The sequence below is a fragment of the Coregonus lavaretus genome (genome assembly GCF_964263955.1).
Source record: "Coregonus lavaretus genome assembly, contig: HAP1_SCAFFOLD_4373, whole genome shotgun sequence".
Taxonomy (NCBI): domain Eukaryota; kingdom Metazoa; phylum Chordata; class Actinopteri; order Salmoniformes; family Salmonidae; genus Coregonus; species Coregonus lavaretus.
Window position 1 is genome coordinate 10061 of NW_028160076.1, and position 17879 is coordinate 27939.

Here is a 17879-nt window from a genome sequence, read left to right on the forward strand (position 1 = left end):
TGCCTTACACAGGAAGCGGCACAGGTCCTAATCCAGGCAATTGTCATCTCCCGTCTGGATTACTGCAACTCGCTGTTGGCTGGGCTCCCTGCCTGTGCCATTAAACCCCTACAACTCATCCAGAATGCCGCAGCCCGCCTGGTGTTCAACCTTCCCAAGTTCTCTCACGTCACCCCGCTCCTCCGCACACTCCACTGGCTTCCAGTTGAAGCTCGCATCTGTTACAAGTCCATGGTGCTTGCCTATGGAGCTGTGAGGGGAACGGCACCTCCGTACCTTCAGGCTCTGATCAGTCCCTACACCCAAATGAGGGCATTGCGTTCATCCACCTCTGGCCTGCTGGCTCCCCTTCCTCTGCGGAAGCATAGTTCCCGCTCAGCCCAGTCAAAACTGTTCGCTGCTCTGGCACCCCAATGGTGGAACAAGCTCCCTCACGACGCCAGGACAGCAGAGTCACTCACCACCTTCCGGAGACATCTGAAACCCCACCTCTTTAAGGAATACCTGGGAAAGGATAAAGTAATCCTTCTACCCCCCCCCCCCCCCCCCCTAAACAAAAATAAAAAAATAAAAAATATTGTAAAGTGGTTATCCCACTGGCTATAGGGTGAATGCACCAATTTGTAAGTTGCTCTTGATAAGAGCGTCTGCTAAATGACGTAAATGTAAATGTAAATGTAGTGTATATCAGAACAAATAGTGGCAGGAATGGTTATACAGCTAGAGACACAATACTGTTAAAATATATATCAGTATATTATGGAAACTAGTTATTGCAGATAAATACAATTATAATAAACCACATATACAATCACCCACCTCAGCTGCATCAGCCCACCCTCCAACCCCTCCTGGGACCACCCCAACCCACCCTCCAACCCCTCCTGGGACCACCCCAACCTACCCTCCAACCCCTCCTGGGACCACCCCAACCCACCCTACAACCCCTCCTGGGACCACCCCAACACACCCTCCAACCCCTCCTGGGACCACCCCAACACACCCAACCTGATCTCCATTAAATCAAATACTAAATCAAGGTACACATTTGCACAAAAATGATAATTAACGGTCAATCTGTTGGGTAAAACCCACTGCAGGAGTTATTTTATGGTTTCAGCTGCATTTGTTGTTTGGCTAGCCCCATGGATCCTAGCAGTGGATAGTTCTGAATAAATGAAATCTATAAAAGTGCTGATCCAATGAGGTGTGGTGGTTGCCATCTTAGTTCCAACATCTTTTTAGCTGCTGTCCAACCTGACAACATTTTACGTCTTTGCTGTAATGACAGTGGTGAATTATCATTCAGTAATAACAGTTTGGGGGAACAAGGTATGAGGATACCTCTTTCCAAAACATGTCCCCTGGTCACTCCCAATACATATGATTAAAGGAGTCCAAGGCACCTTGATTACACAGAGGAGCGGTTGTGATTTCTATTAAATGATGTTTTCTAGGTGGAAGGTTTACCCTGTGTATGAGATTACATTGTATCAGCTGGTGATTAGGATTGTTAGATGAACCCACTAAGTTCCTGATGAACTCAACTGGTGAGCCTCTTTAGCAGCTAGTTCCATGGACACACTGATTTCAATGTCCTTTGCCAAGGTCAGATGACTTTCAGTCAACAGTCTCTTTTGTGTAGCTTCACTCCGTAGCCCACATACTAGTCTGTCTCTAATGATGTCATTTAGAACAGCATTAAACTCAGTGTTCTGGTAGTTTTTTTAATGCAGCAGCAAACATTGTTACTGATTCTCCCTCTTCCTGATGTCTCCTGTGGAACCTGAACCTTTCAGCATTAATTAGTGGTTCTGGTGAAAAATGTCCTTTAAGTATCTCCACAATATCCCCATACGTCTTATTACCTGTTCTGACTGGCTGTAGTAGGCTATCTAGTAAATTAAATGTCTTTGGCCCCATTACACTAAAACATGTAGGCACAATGTTGTCCTCATCCATGTCATTTACAAGAACTAAATATTCAAACCATTCTGTATATGAGCTCCACTGCTCAATACTTTTATTAAACTGTCCAATGTTTCCAACAATTCCAATAATTGTTCATTTCTCAATAAGCTCCTGATTGTCACTCACTTCAATTTTGTCCTCAACCAAAGCAATATTTTCCTCAGTCACGTGATCTTCATTCACTTCACTCACTGACGTTTCCTCCTAAATTCGCTCATTTAGCAGATTTAATTAAAAGGTTTGTCTTCACAGTTGAATAAATGTCCTTTCCTTTAATCACTGTATATTCCTCCTTTTTAATCACGTTGCTTTCCCACTCCGATGTCCGTCTCGAGTCCTTTTCTGCCGTCCATGACGATGTTAACTACAGTGGTGGAAAAAGTACCCAATTGTCATACTTGAGTAAAAGTAAAGATCCCTTAATAGAAAATGACTCAACTAAAAGTGAAAGTCACCAAGTAAAATACTACTTGAATAAAAGTCTGAAAGTATTTGGTTTTAAATATACTTAAGTATCAAAAGTAAATGTAATTGCTAAAATATACTAAAGTATCAAAAGTAAAAGTACAAGTATAAATCATTTCAAATTCCTTACATAAAGCAAACCAGACGATTTTCTTGTTTTTAAAATTTACATTCAGCCAGAGGCACACTCCAACACTCAGACAATTTACAAACAAAGCATTTGTGTTTAGTGAGTCTACCAGATCAGAGGCAGTAGGGAGGTTCTCTTGATAAGTGCGTGAATTGGACCATTTTCTGTCCTGCTAAGCATTCAAAATGTAACGAGTACTTTTGGGTGTCAGGGGAAAATGTATGGAGTAAAAAGTACATTATTATCTTTAGGAATGTAGTGAAGTAAAAGTAAAAGTAGTCAAAAATATAAATAGTAAAGTCAAGTACATATACCCCCAAAAAACTACTTAAGTAGTACTTTAAAGTATTTTTACTTAAGTACTTTACACCACTGGTTAACTCTCTTTCTTAGCTAGCTCGACTATGCACTTGCCTCTGCTATCAATACACTGTGCCAACATTAGCCTATTCTGGACCACAGAAAATAACAGTTTTAAACAGTTGTAAAAACCCACTTCTTCCAGACAGAATAGTTCCTGTAGATTCAGACTTACTCATCGCCAATCTTTTGTTATGTCTCGTTGGATTCATAACCACGTCTGTATAACAATTCAATAATGATGAGACAGGAGACAGGAATCAGTTCAACCATTTATCTGGAACGTGATCATCTCAACACATACAAACCCCCATGATGCTCTGCGGCACAACCCCAATATACAACAAATACATAAATAAGTAAATGGACACTAAACAAAACTCATAGAGGAATTTAAATGTTCATTTCTAGAATGTAGGGCCATGGGATAGGGTCAGAAAGGTCAGTATGTTTGATAACTGGTTACAGAGGTGACATAACAAGCATATGGTCCATTATAACACAGTGAAGTAGAGGTGGGAGCTAAAAGCAGACATGGACAGTGAGAAATGGCAGGGCTGGAAATAGACACAGAGACACATTCTGATCATGGCTCAGACCTGACCTGAGACACCCAAACAGAAGATGCCATAGCAAAGTCCTGTCCAGTAGGCTATATGGGATTTCCTTTCATCAAAATCCTACACATGGAAATGTGTCCAGTGTGTGTGTCCTGTGTGTGTGTCCTGTGTGTGTGTGTGTGTGTGTGTGTGTATGTCCAGTGTGTGTGTGTGTGTGTCCAGTGTGTGTGTGTGTGTCCAGTGTGTGAGAGTGTGTGTGTCCACTGTTTGTGTGTGTGTCCATTGTGTGTGTGTCTCTAGTGTGTGTGTGGTTGTGTGTGTGTGTGTATCCAGTGTGTGTTCAGTGTGTGTGTCCAGTGTGTGTGTGTGTGTGTTCAGCATGTGTGTGTTCAGTGTGTGTGTGTCCAGTGTGTGTGTGTCTTGTGTGTGTTTGTGTGTTCAGTGTGTTTGTGTGTGTGTCCAATGTGTGTGTTCAGTGTGTGTGTGTGTGTTCAGTGTGTGTGTGTGTGTCTCGTGTGTGTGTGTGTGTGTGTCCAGTGTGTTTGTGTATGTGTGTGTGTGTCCAGTGTGTGTGTGTTCAGTGTGTGTGTGTGTTGAGTGTGTGTGTGTGTGTGTCCAGTGTATGTGTGTGTGTGTGTGTGTGTCCAGTGTGTGTGTGTGTGTGTGTGTGTGTGTGTTTGTCCTGCGTGTGTCTGTCCAGTGTGTGTGTGTGTGTGTGTGTGTGTGTGTCCAGTGTGTGTGTGTATGTCCAGTGTGAGTGTGTCCACTGTGTGTGTGTCCAGTGTGTGTGTTTGTGTGTGTGTGTGTGTGTGTGTGTATGTGTTTGTGTGTGTCCAGTGTGTGTGCGTGTGTGTGTGTATGTGTCCTGTGTGTTTGTGTGTCCAGTGTGTGTGTGTCCATTTTGTGTGTTTGTCCAGTTTGTGTGTTTGTCCAGTGTGTGTGTTAGTGTGTGTGTGTTTGTGTGTGTCCAGTGTGTGTGTGTGTGTGTTAGTGTGTGTCCAGTGTGTGTGCGTCCAGTGTGTGTGTGTTCTTTGTGTGTGTGTGTGTGTGTGTGTGTACAGTGTGTGTGTGTCCAGTGTGTGTGTGTATGTCCAGTGTGAGTGTGTCCAATGTGTGTGTTTGTCCAGTGTGTGTGTGTGTGTGTGTGTGTGTGTGTGTGTGTGTGTGCATTGTGTTATAGTGTGTTTGTGTGTGTCCAGTGTGTGTGTCCAGCGTGTGTGTTTGTCCAGTGTGTGTGTGTGTGTGTGTGTGTGTGTGTGTGTCCAGTGTGTGTGTGTGTGTGTGTGTGTGTGTGTGTTTGTGTGTGTCCAGTGTGTGTGTGTGTCCAGTGTGTGTGTGTCTAGTGTGTGTGTTCAGTGTGTGTGTGTGTGTGTGTGTGTGTGTCTAGTGTGTGTATGTGTGTGTGTGTGTGTGTGTGTGCGTGCAGTGTGTGTGTGTTAAGTGTGTGTGTGTGTGTGTGTGTACAGTGTGTGTGTGTCCAGTGTGTGTGTGTATGTCCAGTGTGAGTGTGTCCAATGTGTGTGTTTGTCGAGTGTGTGTGTGTGTGTGTGTGCATTGTGTTATAGTGTGTTTGTGTGTGTCCAGTGTGTGTGTGTGTGTGTGTGTGTGTGTGTGTGTGTGTGTGTGTCCAGTGTGTGTGTGTGTGTGTGTGTGTGTGTTTGTGTGTGTCCAGTGTGTGTGTGTGTCCAGTGTGTGTGTGTGTGTGTGTGTGTGTGTGTGTGTGTGTGTCTAGTGTGTGTATGTGTGTGTGTGTGTGTGTGTGTGTGTGTGTGTGTCCAGTGTATGTGTGTGTGTGTGTGTGTCTGGTGTGTGTGTGTGTGTCCAGTGTGTGTGTGTGTGTGTCCAGTGTGAGTGTGTCCAGTGTGAGTGTGTGTTTGTGTGTCCAGTGTCTGTGTGTGTCCAGTGTGTGTGTGTCCAGTGTTTGTGTGTCCAGTGTGTGTGTGTGTGTGTCTAGTGTGTGTGTGTGTGTCCAGTGTTTGTGTTTGTCCAGTGTGTGTGTGTGTGTGTTTGTTTGTGTCCAGTGTGTGTGTGTGTGTGTGTTTGTGTGTGTCCAGTGTGTGTGTTCAGTGTGTGTGTGTGTGTACAGTGTGTGTGTGTACAGTGTGTGTGTGTGTGTGTTTAATGTGTTTGTGTGTGTGTGTCCAGTGTGTGTGTGTGTGTGTCAGTGTTACCATGGTTATTATTTACAGGGACACTGAGGAGTCATCCCAAACACTAAACCCTGGATAGAGGGGCTCAGTGAATGTGGAGTGGAATGTGTTCAGGTGGGTCAGTGTGTCAGAGGAGACTCTGTAGAAGGACAGAGTGCCGGCTGGCCAGTCCAGATACACTCCTACTCTGTGGGAGCTGGAGGAGGGGACGTCTATGGTAGTGGACTTATTATTGTGCCAGGCAGAGTAACTGTTGTCAGAGCAGATCAGACTCCAGGACTTGTCATTGTATCCAAGCAAACAGTCATTACCCTCTCCTCTCCTGCTGATTCCTTTATATGTAACTCCTATACCAGCCCAACTCCCACTCCACTCTACCTCCCAGTAACAGCGTCCAGTCAGACCCTCTCTACACAGCACCTGTCCACAGACCTGAAATCTCTCTGGGTGATCAGGATACGGCTGCTTCTCTCTCCTACATGTCACCTTTCTGTTCTCCTCAGACAGAGAGAGGAGTCTGTTTACTGTGTTTAGGTCCAGTGTGAGATCACAGACATCTGATGGATGAAACCAGACACAATATTAGAAATCATCATCATTCACATTAGAATGTTAACTCACTTTTCACTAATTCATTTAATGTAGATGTTTCTAGATATCAAAAGGAGAAGTTAAAGTAACTTGAGATTTGTTCAATGATCATATGTTATACTGTATGGTAATATAAAACACACTTTTTCCCATTAATTACACACTCACACACACACACATCCTGAACACACACACACACACACACACACTGGACACACACACACACACACTGGACACACACACACACACACTGGACACACACACACACACACACACACACACACACATCCTGAACACACACACACACACACACACACTGAAAACACACACAAACACACACATCCTGAACACACACACACTGAACACACACACACATTTCTAATGTAACAGGAACACACCACACACAGACACACACATTGTCAAAGCAACTCTTTGTAAACTTTGGTGTCCCTGATTTGTGCTTCTGTAGAACTACAGCTGATATTTAATATGACCAAGTAAGTAATGATGGTGGTCTTTGACTTTGACTTCACTTGAATTAAGACTTATTCTTAGTCATATTCTTCACAGCAGTCAACACTCACATTTTCTAACTCCAGGTTTCATTGTGTTCTCTCCACCATGTTCCACACTGTAGCGGTAAGCAGAAGAACAGACAGTCATTGAGGGATACACCTGAACTCACACACACACACACACACACACACACACTCATTCAGCATATAACTTTGTACAAGCGGTGGTAAGAATGTTTGTCTGTGTGTGTGTCCAGTGTGTGTGTGTGTCTGTGTGTGTCCAGTGTGCGTGTGTCCAGTGTGTGTGTGTGTGTCCAGTGTGAGTGTGTGTGTGTGTGTCCAGTGTGTGTGTGTCCAGTGTGTGTGTGGACACACAAACACACACACACACACACACACACAAACACACACACAAACACACACACAAACACACACACACACACACACACACACAAACACACACACACACACACACCGGACACACACACACACACACAGTCTTTATATAACTTAGTCCAAGTGGTGGTCAGAATGTTTGTCTTAACTAGCCTGATAACTCCAACATGTCTGATATGAACATTGACATAAACCCTCTACATACTTGAGTTTCTCCAGTCTGCAGTGTGGATCCTCCAGTCCAGCAGAGAGCAGTCTGACTCCTGAGTCTCCTGGGTGATTGTAGCTCAGGTCCAGTTCTCTCAGGTGTGAGGGGTTTGACTTCAGAGCTGAGACCAGAGAAGCACAGCCTTCCTCTGTGACTAGACAGCCTGACAGCCTGCAAAGAGTCAAATCCTATTAAAACCACACTGCTATTCTTTGGTGGTGAAAATAGTGGCAGTATATTTTTTCTACATATTAAGATATATCAGTGTCCTGAAACCTGCCATATCTATTCATATTTTAATGTATCATTATTAGAAATGACAAATTATCAAAGAATTGCCTGCAGATAGAAAGATGTATAGTACAAATATTTGAGTAGACTGACCAGAGCAGTTTAAAAACCAGTATCAGTCAAAAGACAGACAGTGAGGTATCAGATTTAGATTGTATTGAGTATACAGTCCAAACCATATCTATTTTGACAGTGAAGATAACATTTTAAATGTGGCTCTATACTCCAGCATTTTGGATTTGAGATCAAATGTTTCATATGAGGTGACAGTATATAATGTCACCTTTTATTTGAGGGTATTTTAATACATATCTGTTTCACCATTTAGAAATGAAAGAACTTTATGTATCTAGTCCCCATTTGAATAAGTCGTAAGTATTCTGACCAATTCACTTATAGTGTATTAAAGTAGTCAAAAGTTTAGTATTTGGTATCAAACTCTTTGAATGCATTTGCAGTTTGTTTTGGTTGTGTTTTGGGTTATGTTTTGTCCAATAGAAACTGAATGGTGGATGATGACTGCAGTAATTTTCTGTCTAAGTGAGTAGATAACATGTTTCTAAACACTACTAAATTAATCCTGATGATGACATGAAGAAAAATCATGAATGAATCATGAATAATAATTAATGAGAAAGTTACAGAGGCTACAACAAAACATGCTAACCTCTCACCATTAAAAATAACAGAGGGGTATGATCCTTGCTCCTCTGTAACTTTCTCATTCATCATCATTCACGATTCATTCATGATTATTCATAATCATAGTAGCGTCCACATGAATGTAAAAGTGTTCAGAAACATATTCTATTCTTACTGACAATACAAGTGAAGTGACTCCAAAATGACAGGACATTATTCACCATTCAGTTTCTATTGGGAAAAACATCATCCAAAACACAACCAAGACAAACTGCAAATGCATTCAACAAGTTTGTAGAATCACAAGTTTGATGTAATCACTGCAGGTAAGGAATATTGGACCAAATAATAAACATTTGACTAAATGTATTTGTCCAAATTATTACGACTTTTTCATTGGGGAGAATTACACACATAAAGTGCTTTCATTTCTAAACGGTAAAACAGATATGAATTAATACCTTCAAATAAAAGATGACATTATATACTGTCACCTAATATGAAACATTCTATCTCAAATACAAAATGCTGGAGCATAGCACCAAATTTAAAACTGTAAGCTTCACTGTCCAAACACATATGGTGTGGACTATGTGTGCCTGGTAAACACATGTGGATCTGGTGAACAGTTATCACTTGTTGACCAACTACAGGAATACTGACCTCAGAGTCTCCAGTTTACAGTGGGGATTCCCCAGTCCAGCGGAGAGCAGCTTCACTCCTGAATCCTTCAGGTCATTGTTACTCAGATCCAGCTCTCTCAGGTGTGAGGGGTTTGACTTCAGAGCTGAGACCAGAGAAGCACAGCCTTCCTCTGTGACTAGACAGCCTGACAGCCTGCAAAGAGTAAAATCATATTAAAACCACACTGCTATTCTTTGGTGGTGAAAATAGTGGCAGTATATTTTTTTCAACATATTCAGATATATCAGTGTTCTGAAACCTGTCATATCTATTCATAAATGAATGTATCATTATTAGAAATTATCATAATATTGCTTGTAGAGAGAAAAATGTATAGTACAAATATTTGAGTAGACTGACCAGAGCAGTTTAAAAAGCAGTATCAGTCAAAAGACAGACAGTGAGGTATCAGATTTAGATTGTATTGAGTATACAGTCCAAACCATATCTATTTTGACAGTTAAGCTAACATTTTAAATGTGGCTCTATACTCCAGCATTTTGGATTTGAGATCAAATGTTTCATATGAGATGACAGTATATAATGTCACCTTTTATTTGAGGGTATTTTAATACATATCTGTTTCACCATTTAGAAATGAAAGCACTTTATGTATCTAGTCCCCCATTTGAAGAAGTCATAAGTATTCTGACCAATTAACTTATAGTGTATTAAAGTAGTCAAAAGTTGAGTATTTGGTCCCAAACTCGTTGGTTGCATTTGCAGTTTGTTTTGGTTGTGTTTTGGGTTATGTTTTGCCCAATAGTAACTGAATGGTGGATGATGACTGGAGTAATTTTCTGTCTAAGTGAGTAGATAACATGTTTCTAAACACTACTAAATTAATCCTGATGATGCCATGATTAAGAAAAATCAAGAATGAATCATGAATAATAATGAGTGAGAAAGTTACAGAGGCTACAACAAAACATGCTAACCTCTCACCATTACCAATAACAGAGGGGGTATGATCCTTGTTCCTCTGTAACTTTCTCATTCATCATCATTCACCATTCATTCATGATTATTCATAATCATGGTAGCATCCACATGAATGTAGAAGTGTTCAGAAACATCTTCTATTCTTACTGACAATACAAGTGAAGTGACTCCAAAATGACAGGACATTATTCACCATTCAGTTTCTATTAGGAAAAACATAATCCAAAACACAACCAAAACATACTGCAAATGTTTTCAACAAGTTTGTAGAATCACAAGCTTGATATAATCACTGCAGGCAAAGAATATTGGACCAAATACTAAACGTATGACTACTTTAATACAATATAAGTGAATATGTCCAAATTATTACAACTTTTTCAAATGGGAGAACTAGATACATAAAGTGCTTTCATTTCTAAACAGTAAAACAGATATGTATGAAAATATCTTCAAATAAAAGGTGACATTCTGTACTGTCACCTAATATGAAACATTCTATCTCAAATCCAAAATGCTGGAGCATAGCACCAAATGTAAAACTGTAAGCTTCACTGTCCAAACACATATGGTGTGGACTATGTGTGCCTGGTAAACACATGTGGATCTGGTGAACAGTTATCAGTTGTTGACCAACTACAGGAATACTGACCTCAGAGTCTCCAGTTTACAGTGGGGATTCCCCAGTCCAGCAGAGAGCAGCTTCACTCCTGAATCCTTCAGGACAATGTTACTCAGATCCAGCTCTCTCAGGTGTGAGGTGTTTGACTTCAGAGCTGAGACCAGAGAAGCACAGCCTTCCTCTGTGACTAGACAGCCTGACAGCCTGCAAAGAGTCAAATCATATTAAAACCACACTGCTATTCTTTGGTGGTGAAAATAGTGGCAGTATTTTTTTTCAACATTTTCATATATACCAGTGTCCTGAAACCTGCCATATATATATCATTATTAGAAAAAATCATAATATTGTGTGTAGAGAGAAAAATGTATAGTACAAATATTTGAGTAGACTGACCAGAGCAGTTTAAAAAGCAGTATCAGTCAAAAGACAGACAGTGAGGTATCAGATTTAGATTGTATTGAGTATACAGTCCACACCATATCTAGTTTGACGGTGAAGCTAACATTTTAAATGTGGCTCTATACTCCAGCATTTTGGATTTGAGATCAAATGTTTCATATGAGGTGACATTATATAATGTCACCTTTTATTTGAGGGTATTTTAATACATATCTGTTTCACCATTTAGAAATGAAAGAACTTTATGTATCTAGTCCCCATTTGAATAAGTCATAAGTATTCTGACCAATTCACTTATAGTGTATTAAAGTAGTCAAGAGTTTAGTATTTGGTCTCAAACTCTTTGGATGCATTTGCAGTTTGTTTTGGTTGTGTTTTGGGTTATGTTTTGTCCAATAGAAACTGAATGGTGGATGATGACTGGAGTAATTTTCTGTCTAAGTGAGTAGATAACATGTTTCTAAACACTATTAAATGAATCCTGATGATGACATGAAGAAAAATCATGAATGAATCATGAATATTAATTAATGAGAAAGTTACAGAGGCTACAACAAAACATGCTAACCTCTCACCATTACCAATAACAGAGGGGGTATGATCCTTGTTCCTCTGTAACTTTCTCATTCAAATTCATTCACGATTCATTCATGTCTGAGGCTAGGAAACACTATCACCACCGATAAATCTACAATAATCGTGAATTTCAACAAGCATTTTGCTACAGCTGGCCATGCTTTCCATCTGGCTACCACTAACCCGGCCACCAACTCTGCACCCTCTGCTGCAACTTGCCCATGCCCCCCCCGCTTCTCCTTCACACAAATTCAGACAGCTGATGTTTTGAAAGCGCTGCAAAATCTGGACCCCTACAAATCAGCTGGGCTAGACAATCTGGACCCTTTCTTCCTAAAACTAGCCGCCGAAATTGTCGCAACCCCTATTACTAGTCTGTTCAACCTCTCTTTCATAACGTCTGAGATCCCCAGAGATTGGAAAGCTGCCGCGGTCATCCCCCTCTTCAAAGGGGGTGACACTCTAGATCCAAATTGCTACAGACCTATATCCATCCTGCCCTGCCTTTCGAAAGTATTCGAAAGCCAAGTTAACAAACAGATCATCGACCATTTCGAATAACACCGTACCTTCTCCGCTATGCAATCCGGTTTCCGAGCTGGTCACGGGTGCACTTCAGCCACGCTCAAGGTCCTAAACGATATTATAACCGCGATTGATAATAGACAGTACTGTGCAGCCGTCTTCATCGACCTGGCCAAGGCTTTCGACTCTGTCAACCACCGCATTCTTATTGGCAGACTAAATAGCCTTGGTTTCTCAAATGACTGCCTCGCCTGGTTCACCAACTACTTCTCAGATAGAGTTCAGTGTGTCAAATCGGAGGGCCTGTTGTCTGGACCTATGGCAGTCTCTATGGGGGTGCCACAGGGTTCAATTCTTGGGCCGACACTTTTCTCTGTGTATATCAATGATGTCGCTCTTGCTGCTGGTGACTCTCAGATCCACCTCTACGCAGACGACACCATTTTGTATACATCTGGCCCTTCATTGTACACTGTGTTAACAAACCTCCAAACGAGCTTCAATGCCATACAACAATCCTTCAGTAGCCTCCAACTGCTCTTAAACACTAGTTAAACTAAATGCATGCTTTTCAATCGAACGCTGCTGGCACCCGCCCACCCGAATAGAATCACCACTCTCGACGGGTCTGACCTAGAGTATGTGGACAACTACAAATACCTAGGTGTCTGGTTAGACTGTAAACTCAACTTCCAGACTCACATAAAGAATCTCCAATCCAAAGTTAAATCTAGAATCGGCTTCCTATTTCGCAACAAAGCCTCCTTCACTTATGCTGCCAAACATGCCCTCGTAAAAATGACTATCCTACCGATCCTTGACTTCGGCGATGTCATTTACAAAATAGCCTCCAACACTCTACTCAGCAAATTGGATGTAGTCTATCACAGTGCCATCCGTTTTGTCTCCAAAGCCCCATACACTACCCACCACTGTGACCTGTACGCTCTTGTTGGCTGGTCCTCACTACATGTTCGTCGTCAAACCCACTGGCTCCAGGCCATCTATAAATCACTGCTAGGCAAATCCCCGCCTTATCTTAGCTCATTGGTCACCATAGCAGCACCCACCCGTAGTCTGCGCTGCAGCAGGTATATCTCACTGGTCATTCCCAAAGCCAACACCTCCTTTGGCCGCCATTCCTTCCAGTTCTCTGCTGCCAATGACTGGAACGAATTGCAAAAATCTCTGAAGCTGGAGACTCTTGTCTCCCTCAATAACTTTAAGCATCAGTTGTCAGAGCACCTTACCGATCACTGCACCTGTACACAGCCCATCTGAAATTAGCCCAACCAACTACCTCATCCCTATATTGTTATTTATTTTGCTCTTTTGCACCCCCAGTATCTCTATTTGCACATAATCTCTTGCACATCTAGCATTCCAGTGTTAATACTATTGTAATTATTCTGCACTATAGCCTATTTTTTGCCTTACCTCCATAACTTGCTACATTTGCACACACTGTATATATATTTTCTGTTGTATTTCTGACTTTATGTTTTTTACCCCATATGTAACTCTGTGTTGTTTTTATTGCACTACTTTGCTTTATCTTGGCCAGGTCGCAGTTGTAAATGAGAACCTGTTCTCAACTGGCTTACCTGGTTAAATAAAGGTGAAATAAAAAAATTTAAATGATTATTCATAATCATGGTAGCATCCACATGAATGTAGAAGTGTTCAGAAACATCTTCTATTCTTACTGACAATACAAGTGAAGTGACTCCAAAATGACAGGACATTATTCACCATTCAGTTTCTATTGGGAAAAACATCATCCAAAACACAACTAAAACAAACTGCAAATGCATTAAACCAGTTTGTAGAATCACAAGCTTGATGTAATCACTGTGGGTAAGGAATATGGGACCAAATACTAAACTTATGACTACTTTAATACAATATAAGTGAATATGTCCAAATTATTATGACTTTTTCAAATGGAAGAACTAGACACATAAAGTGCTTTCATTTCTAAACAGTAACACAGATATGTATGAATACCCTCAAATAAAAGGTGACATTCTGTACTGTTGCCTAATATGAAACATTCTATCTCAAATCCAAATTGCTGGAGCATAGCACCAAATTTAAAACTGTAAGCTTCACTGTCCAAACACATATGGTGTGGACTGTGTGTCTGGTAAACACATGTGGATCTGGTGAACAGTTATCACTTGTTGACCAACTACAGGAATACTGACCTCAGAGTCTCCAGTTTACAGTGGGGATCCCCCAGTCCAGCAGAGAGCAGCTTCACTCCTGAATCCTTCAGGTCATTGTTACTCAGATCCAGCTCTCTCAGGTGTGAGGGGTTTGACTTCAGAGCTGAGACCAGAGAAGCACAGCCTTCCTCTGTGACTAGACAGCCTGACAACCTGACAAAGAGATCATCATGATTTCACAAACTGTTAATTTAACACCAGTAGTGTAGAAGGACATTGGCAGATGCATTTGGTTTATTCTCTCAAACAACATATAGATTCATCTTCCGTCTCCTAGAATTGTATGGTCATATTGTTATACTAATATGAACATCAATGCATTGATTCAGTACGTTTTTCAATGTAATATTATATATTATATACATATTATAATAAATATATTTCTCTAAACTGAATATTTCTTCCTGATGATTAGTACTTAAATGTCATTTTATGTACTCACAGAGCAGCTCTGGAGGCTTTGACCACTGGCAGCAGCCTCAGAAGACCTTCCTCTGATCTGGAGTATTTCTTCAGGTCAAACACATCCAGCTCCTTTTCTGAAGTCAGCAACACAAAGACCAGAGCTGACCACTGTTCAGGTGACAGTTCTTCTTTTGAGATACTTCCTGATCTCAGGTAGCTTTGGATCTCCTCCACTAGAGAATGGTCATTCAGTTCATTCAGACAGTGGAACAGATTGATGCACCTCTCTGAAGAGGGATTCTTCCTGATCTTCTTCTTGATGTACTTGACTGTTTCTTCATGGCTCTGTGAGCTGCTTCTTGTCTTTGTCAGTAGACCTCGTAAGTGCTTCTGATTGGACTCCAGTGAGAGGCCCAGAAGGAAGCGGAGGAACAGGTCCAGGTTTCCCGTCTCACTTTGTAAGGCTTTATCCACAGCACTCTTGTAGACAGTAACTTCAGTAACTTGCGGTTTGGCCATTAGATTCTCATTGTTGTTGATGAATGAGAGGAACACATATACAGCAGCCAGAAACTCCTGAATGCTCAGATGCACAAAGCAGTACACCTTGTCCTGGTACAGCCCCCATTCCTCTTTAAAGAGCAGTGTGCACAATCCTGAGTACACTGAGGCTTCATTGACATCAATGCCAGCCTCTTTCAGGTCTTCTTCATAGAAAATCAGATTGCCATTCACAAGCTGTTGAAAAGCCAGTTTTCCCAGTGACAGAATGCTCTCTTTATTCCAGTGTGGACCTGTCTCTTCTTTCCCAAGATACTTTTCATTATTCTGTTTGGTATGAAACTCCACAAGGTGTGAGTACATCTCAGTCAGAGTCTTGGGCATCTCTTCTCTCTTGTGTTTCAGCATGTGTTCAAGGACTGTTGCAGAAATCCAACAGAAGACTGGAATGTGGCACATGATGTGGAGGCTCCTTGATGTCTTTATGTGTGAGATGATTCTGCTGGCCAGGTCCTCATCACTGAATCTCTTCCTGAAGTACTCCTCCTTCTGTGGGTCATTGAACCCTCGTACCTCTGACACCTGGTCAACACACCCTGAAGGGATCTTATTGGCTGCTGCAGGTCGGGTAGTTATCCAGAGGAGAGCAGAGGGAAGCAGATTTCCCTTGATGAGATTTGTCAGCAGAACATCCACTGAGGTTGACTCTGTGACGTCACAACAGATCTTGTTCTTCTGGAAGTCTAGGGGCAGTCGGCACTCATCCAGACCATCAAAGATGAACAGAACTTTGTACTTGTCGTAGTTGGAGATCCTTGATCCTTTGGTTTCGATTGAGAAGTGATTGAGAAGTTCAATGAAAGTGTGTTTTTCCTTTTTCATCAAATTCAGCTCCCGAAAAGGGAATGAAAATACAAATTGGACATCCTGATTTGCTTTTCCTTCAGCCCAGTCAAGAATGAACTTCTGCACAGAGACTGTTTTTCCAATGCCAGCGACTCCCTTTGTCAGCACAGTTCTGATAAGTGTGTCTTGTCCAGTTAAGGGTTTGAAGATGTCGTTACATTTGACTGCAGTCTCTGGTCTTGCTTGTTTCCTGGTTGTTGTCTCAATCTGTCTCAGCTCATGTTCATTATTGACCTCTCCTTTTCCACCCTCTGTGATGTAGAGCTCTGTGTAGATCTTATTGAGAAGTGTTGGGTTTCCTTGTTTAGCGATCCCCTCAAATACACATTGAAACTTCTTCTTTAGATTAGATTTGAGTTCACGTTGAAGAATCACAGCACGCTTATCTGAATCTAGAAATAACACAGAGGATATTAATATTACATCTATTTTAATGCCTACAGTATTGTAAGACTGTCTTATAAAGTTTAAATTATAATCATTTATTCTCTTAACTGTCTGTATAAATCTGTAAATGTTTTCATAATGCATTACACACTGGTGTGACTGATTTATATCATTATTGGTATTATTGATTAATAATGTTATCTCTCTCTCTCTCTCTCTCTTTCTCTCTCTCTGTCTAAATGAATCACCACAACACATCCCTGCTGCTACTTAATGAGGTCACTAGGTGTTGTGTTAAGGCTGCTACAATATCACTGAGTTACACAGCTACTTTAGCTGTACTTTAGCTACAGCTTTTAAATGTTTGTTATAAAACAGCATTCAACATGAGGCAGACAGCTCTTACTTTTCTCCAGTGTGTCAGCAAGCTCCTTCTGGTTCATTTTCCTCAGGACGTTCAGTATGATCTTCAGAGCCCCCTCTCTGGCACTGCTCTCCTGGTTCTCATCTTCAGCATCCACCACTTCCTTATCCTGCTTCTGACTCTCAAAGCCTTCTGGGAGTTCTGGACTAAGAATCCTCTTGAACCTCTTCAGCTCGTTCTTCACAAATGTCATAATAATCTCTTCAAGCAACTGAAATAAATCAAGTAAATAAGTTAAGCAAGAGACTAAATGCTTTCTCATTAACACATGAATGAATGATTGACAGATCAACTTTACTTGAGGTAAACAAAAACAAATGTACATAACAGGACCACATACACTGAATATGGAGGCCAGGTCTGTTTGATGACTCTGGGAAGATTGACCACTGAGAATCTCTGACTCTGATCTCTCCTGTTGGTTTCTGTAGAAAAAACATGAGATTACATCTCATCCAGGGAGTGCACACACACACACACACACACACACACACACACACACACAGGGAGGGAATGTAGTGTTTGTTTAATATTGTTTCAGGACTATGAAAATGGAAAAAAGGTTTAGCCTATGGATTATGAAAACAACAAAAAGAAATGGGAAAATGGGAGAGGAGAAATGACTAGAGACAGTGTTGTTTAACTCACTGACCATGACCCATGAGTTCTTCTTACCTTTGTTCAGTAGAAAAGTCTCCCTCTCTAAACACTATAGGACTATCCATAGACCGGTCACTCTTCATGGACACACAGCTGGGTACAGGGGAGGCTGGTCTCTCCTGCTTGATTGGACTTCAACACAACAGAGACAAACATTACTCATCTACTCTGAGCTCAGATTTGGAAACATAACAAGAGTTTCAATCACTTAATGGCTTCATTTCAGAGAGACAAATGTTTTTTTTTGCAAAATGCTATATATCTAATGAACTCTCAGAAAATATAGTAGTAATGCTAGATTTTACACAGTTAAATGTAACAAATACAGTGGGGAAAAA

At 41.1% G+C, this 17879-nt stretch overlaps 1 protein-coding gene across 1 annotated transcript in view; it reads right to left on the reverse strand.

Annotated features, from left to right (window-relative positions):
• Positions 1 to 3188: 3188 nt before the first annotated feature.
• Positions 3189 to 17879, reverse strand: part of LOC311122198 (NACHT, LRR and PYD domains-containing protein 3-like) — a 33123-nt gene continuing 18432 nt past the window's right edge. Inside the window, exons 5-13 of the mRNA XM_084196589.1 lie at positions 17557 to 17673; positions 17222 to 17306; positions 16864 to 17092; positions 14701 to 16462; positions 14246 to 14411; positions 8943 to 9088; positions 7344 to 7517; positions 6812 to 6858; positions 3189 to 6193 (exon numbers count right to left, since the gene is read on the reverse strand). Of these exons, the coding sequence (XP_084052715.1) occupies positions 5670 to 6193; positions 6812 to 6858; positions 7344 to 7517; positions 8943 to 9088; positions 14246 to 14411; positions 14701 to 16462; positions 16864 to 17092; positions 17222 to 17306; positions 17557 to 17673 (3250 nt within the window). The 3' untranslated portion in view covers positions 3189 to 5669. The remainder of the gene's footprint in view (positions 6194 to 6811; positions 6859 to 7343; positions 7518 to 8942; positions 9089 to 14245; positions 14412 to 14700; positions 16463 to 16863; positions 17093 to 17221; positions 17307 to 17556; positions 17674 to 17879) is intronic.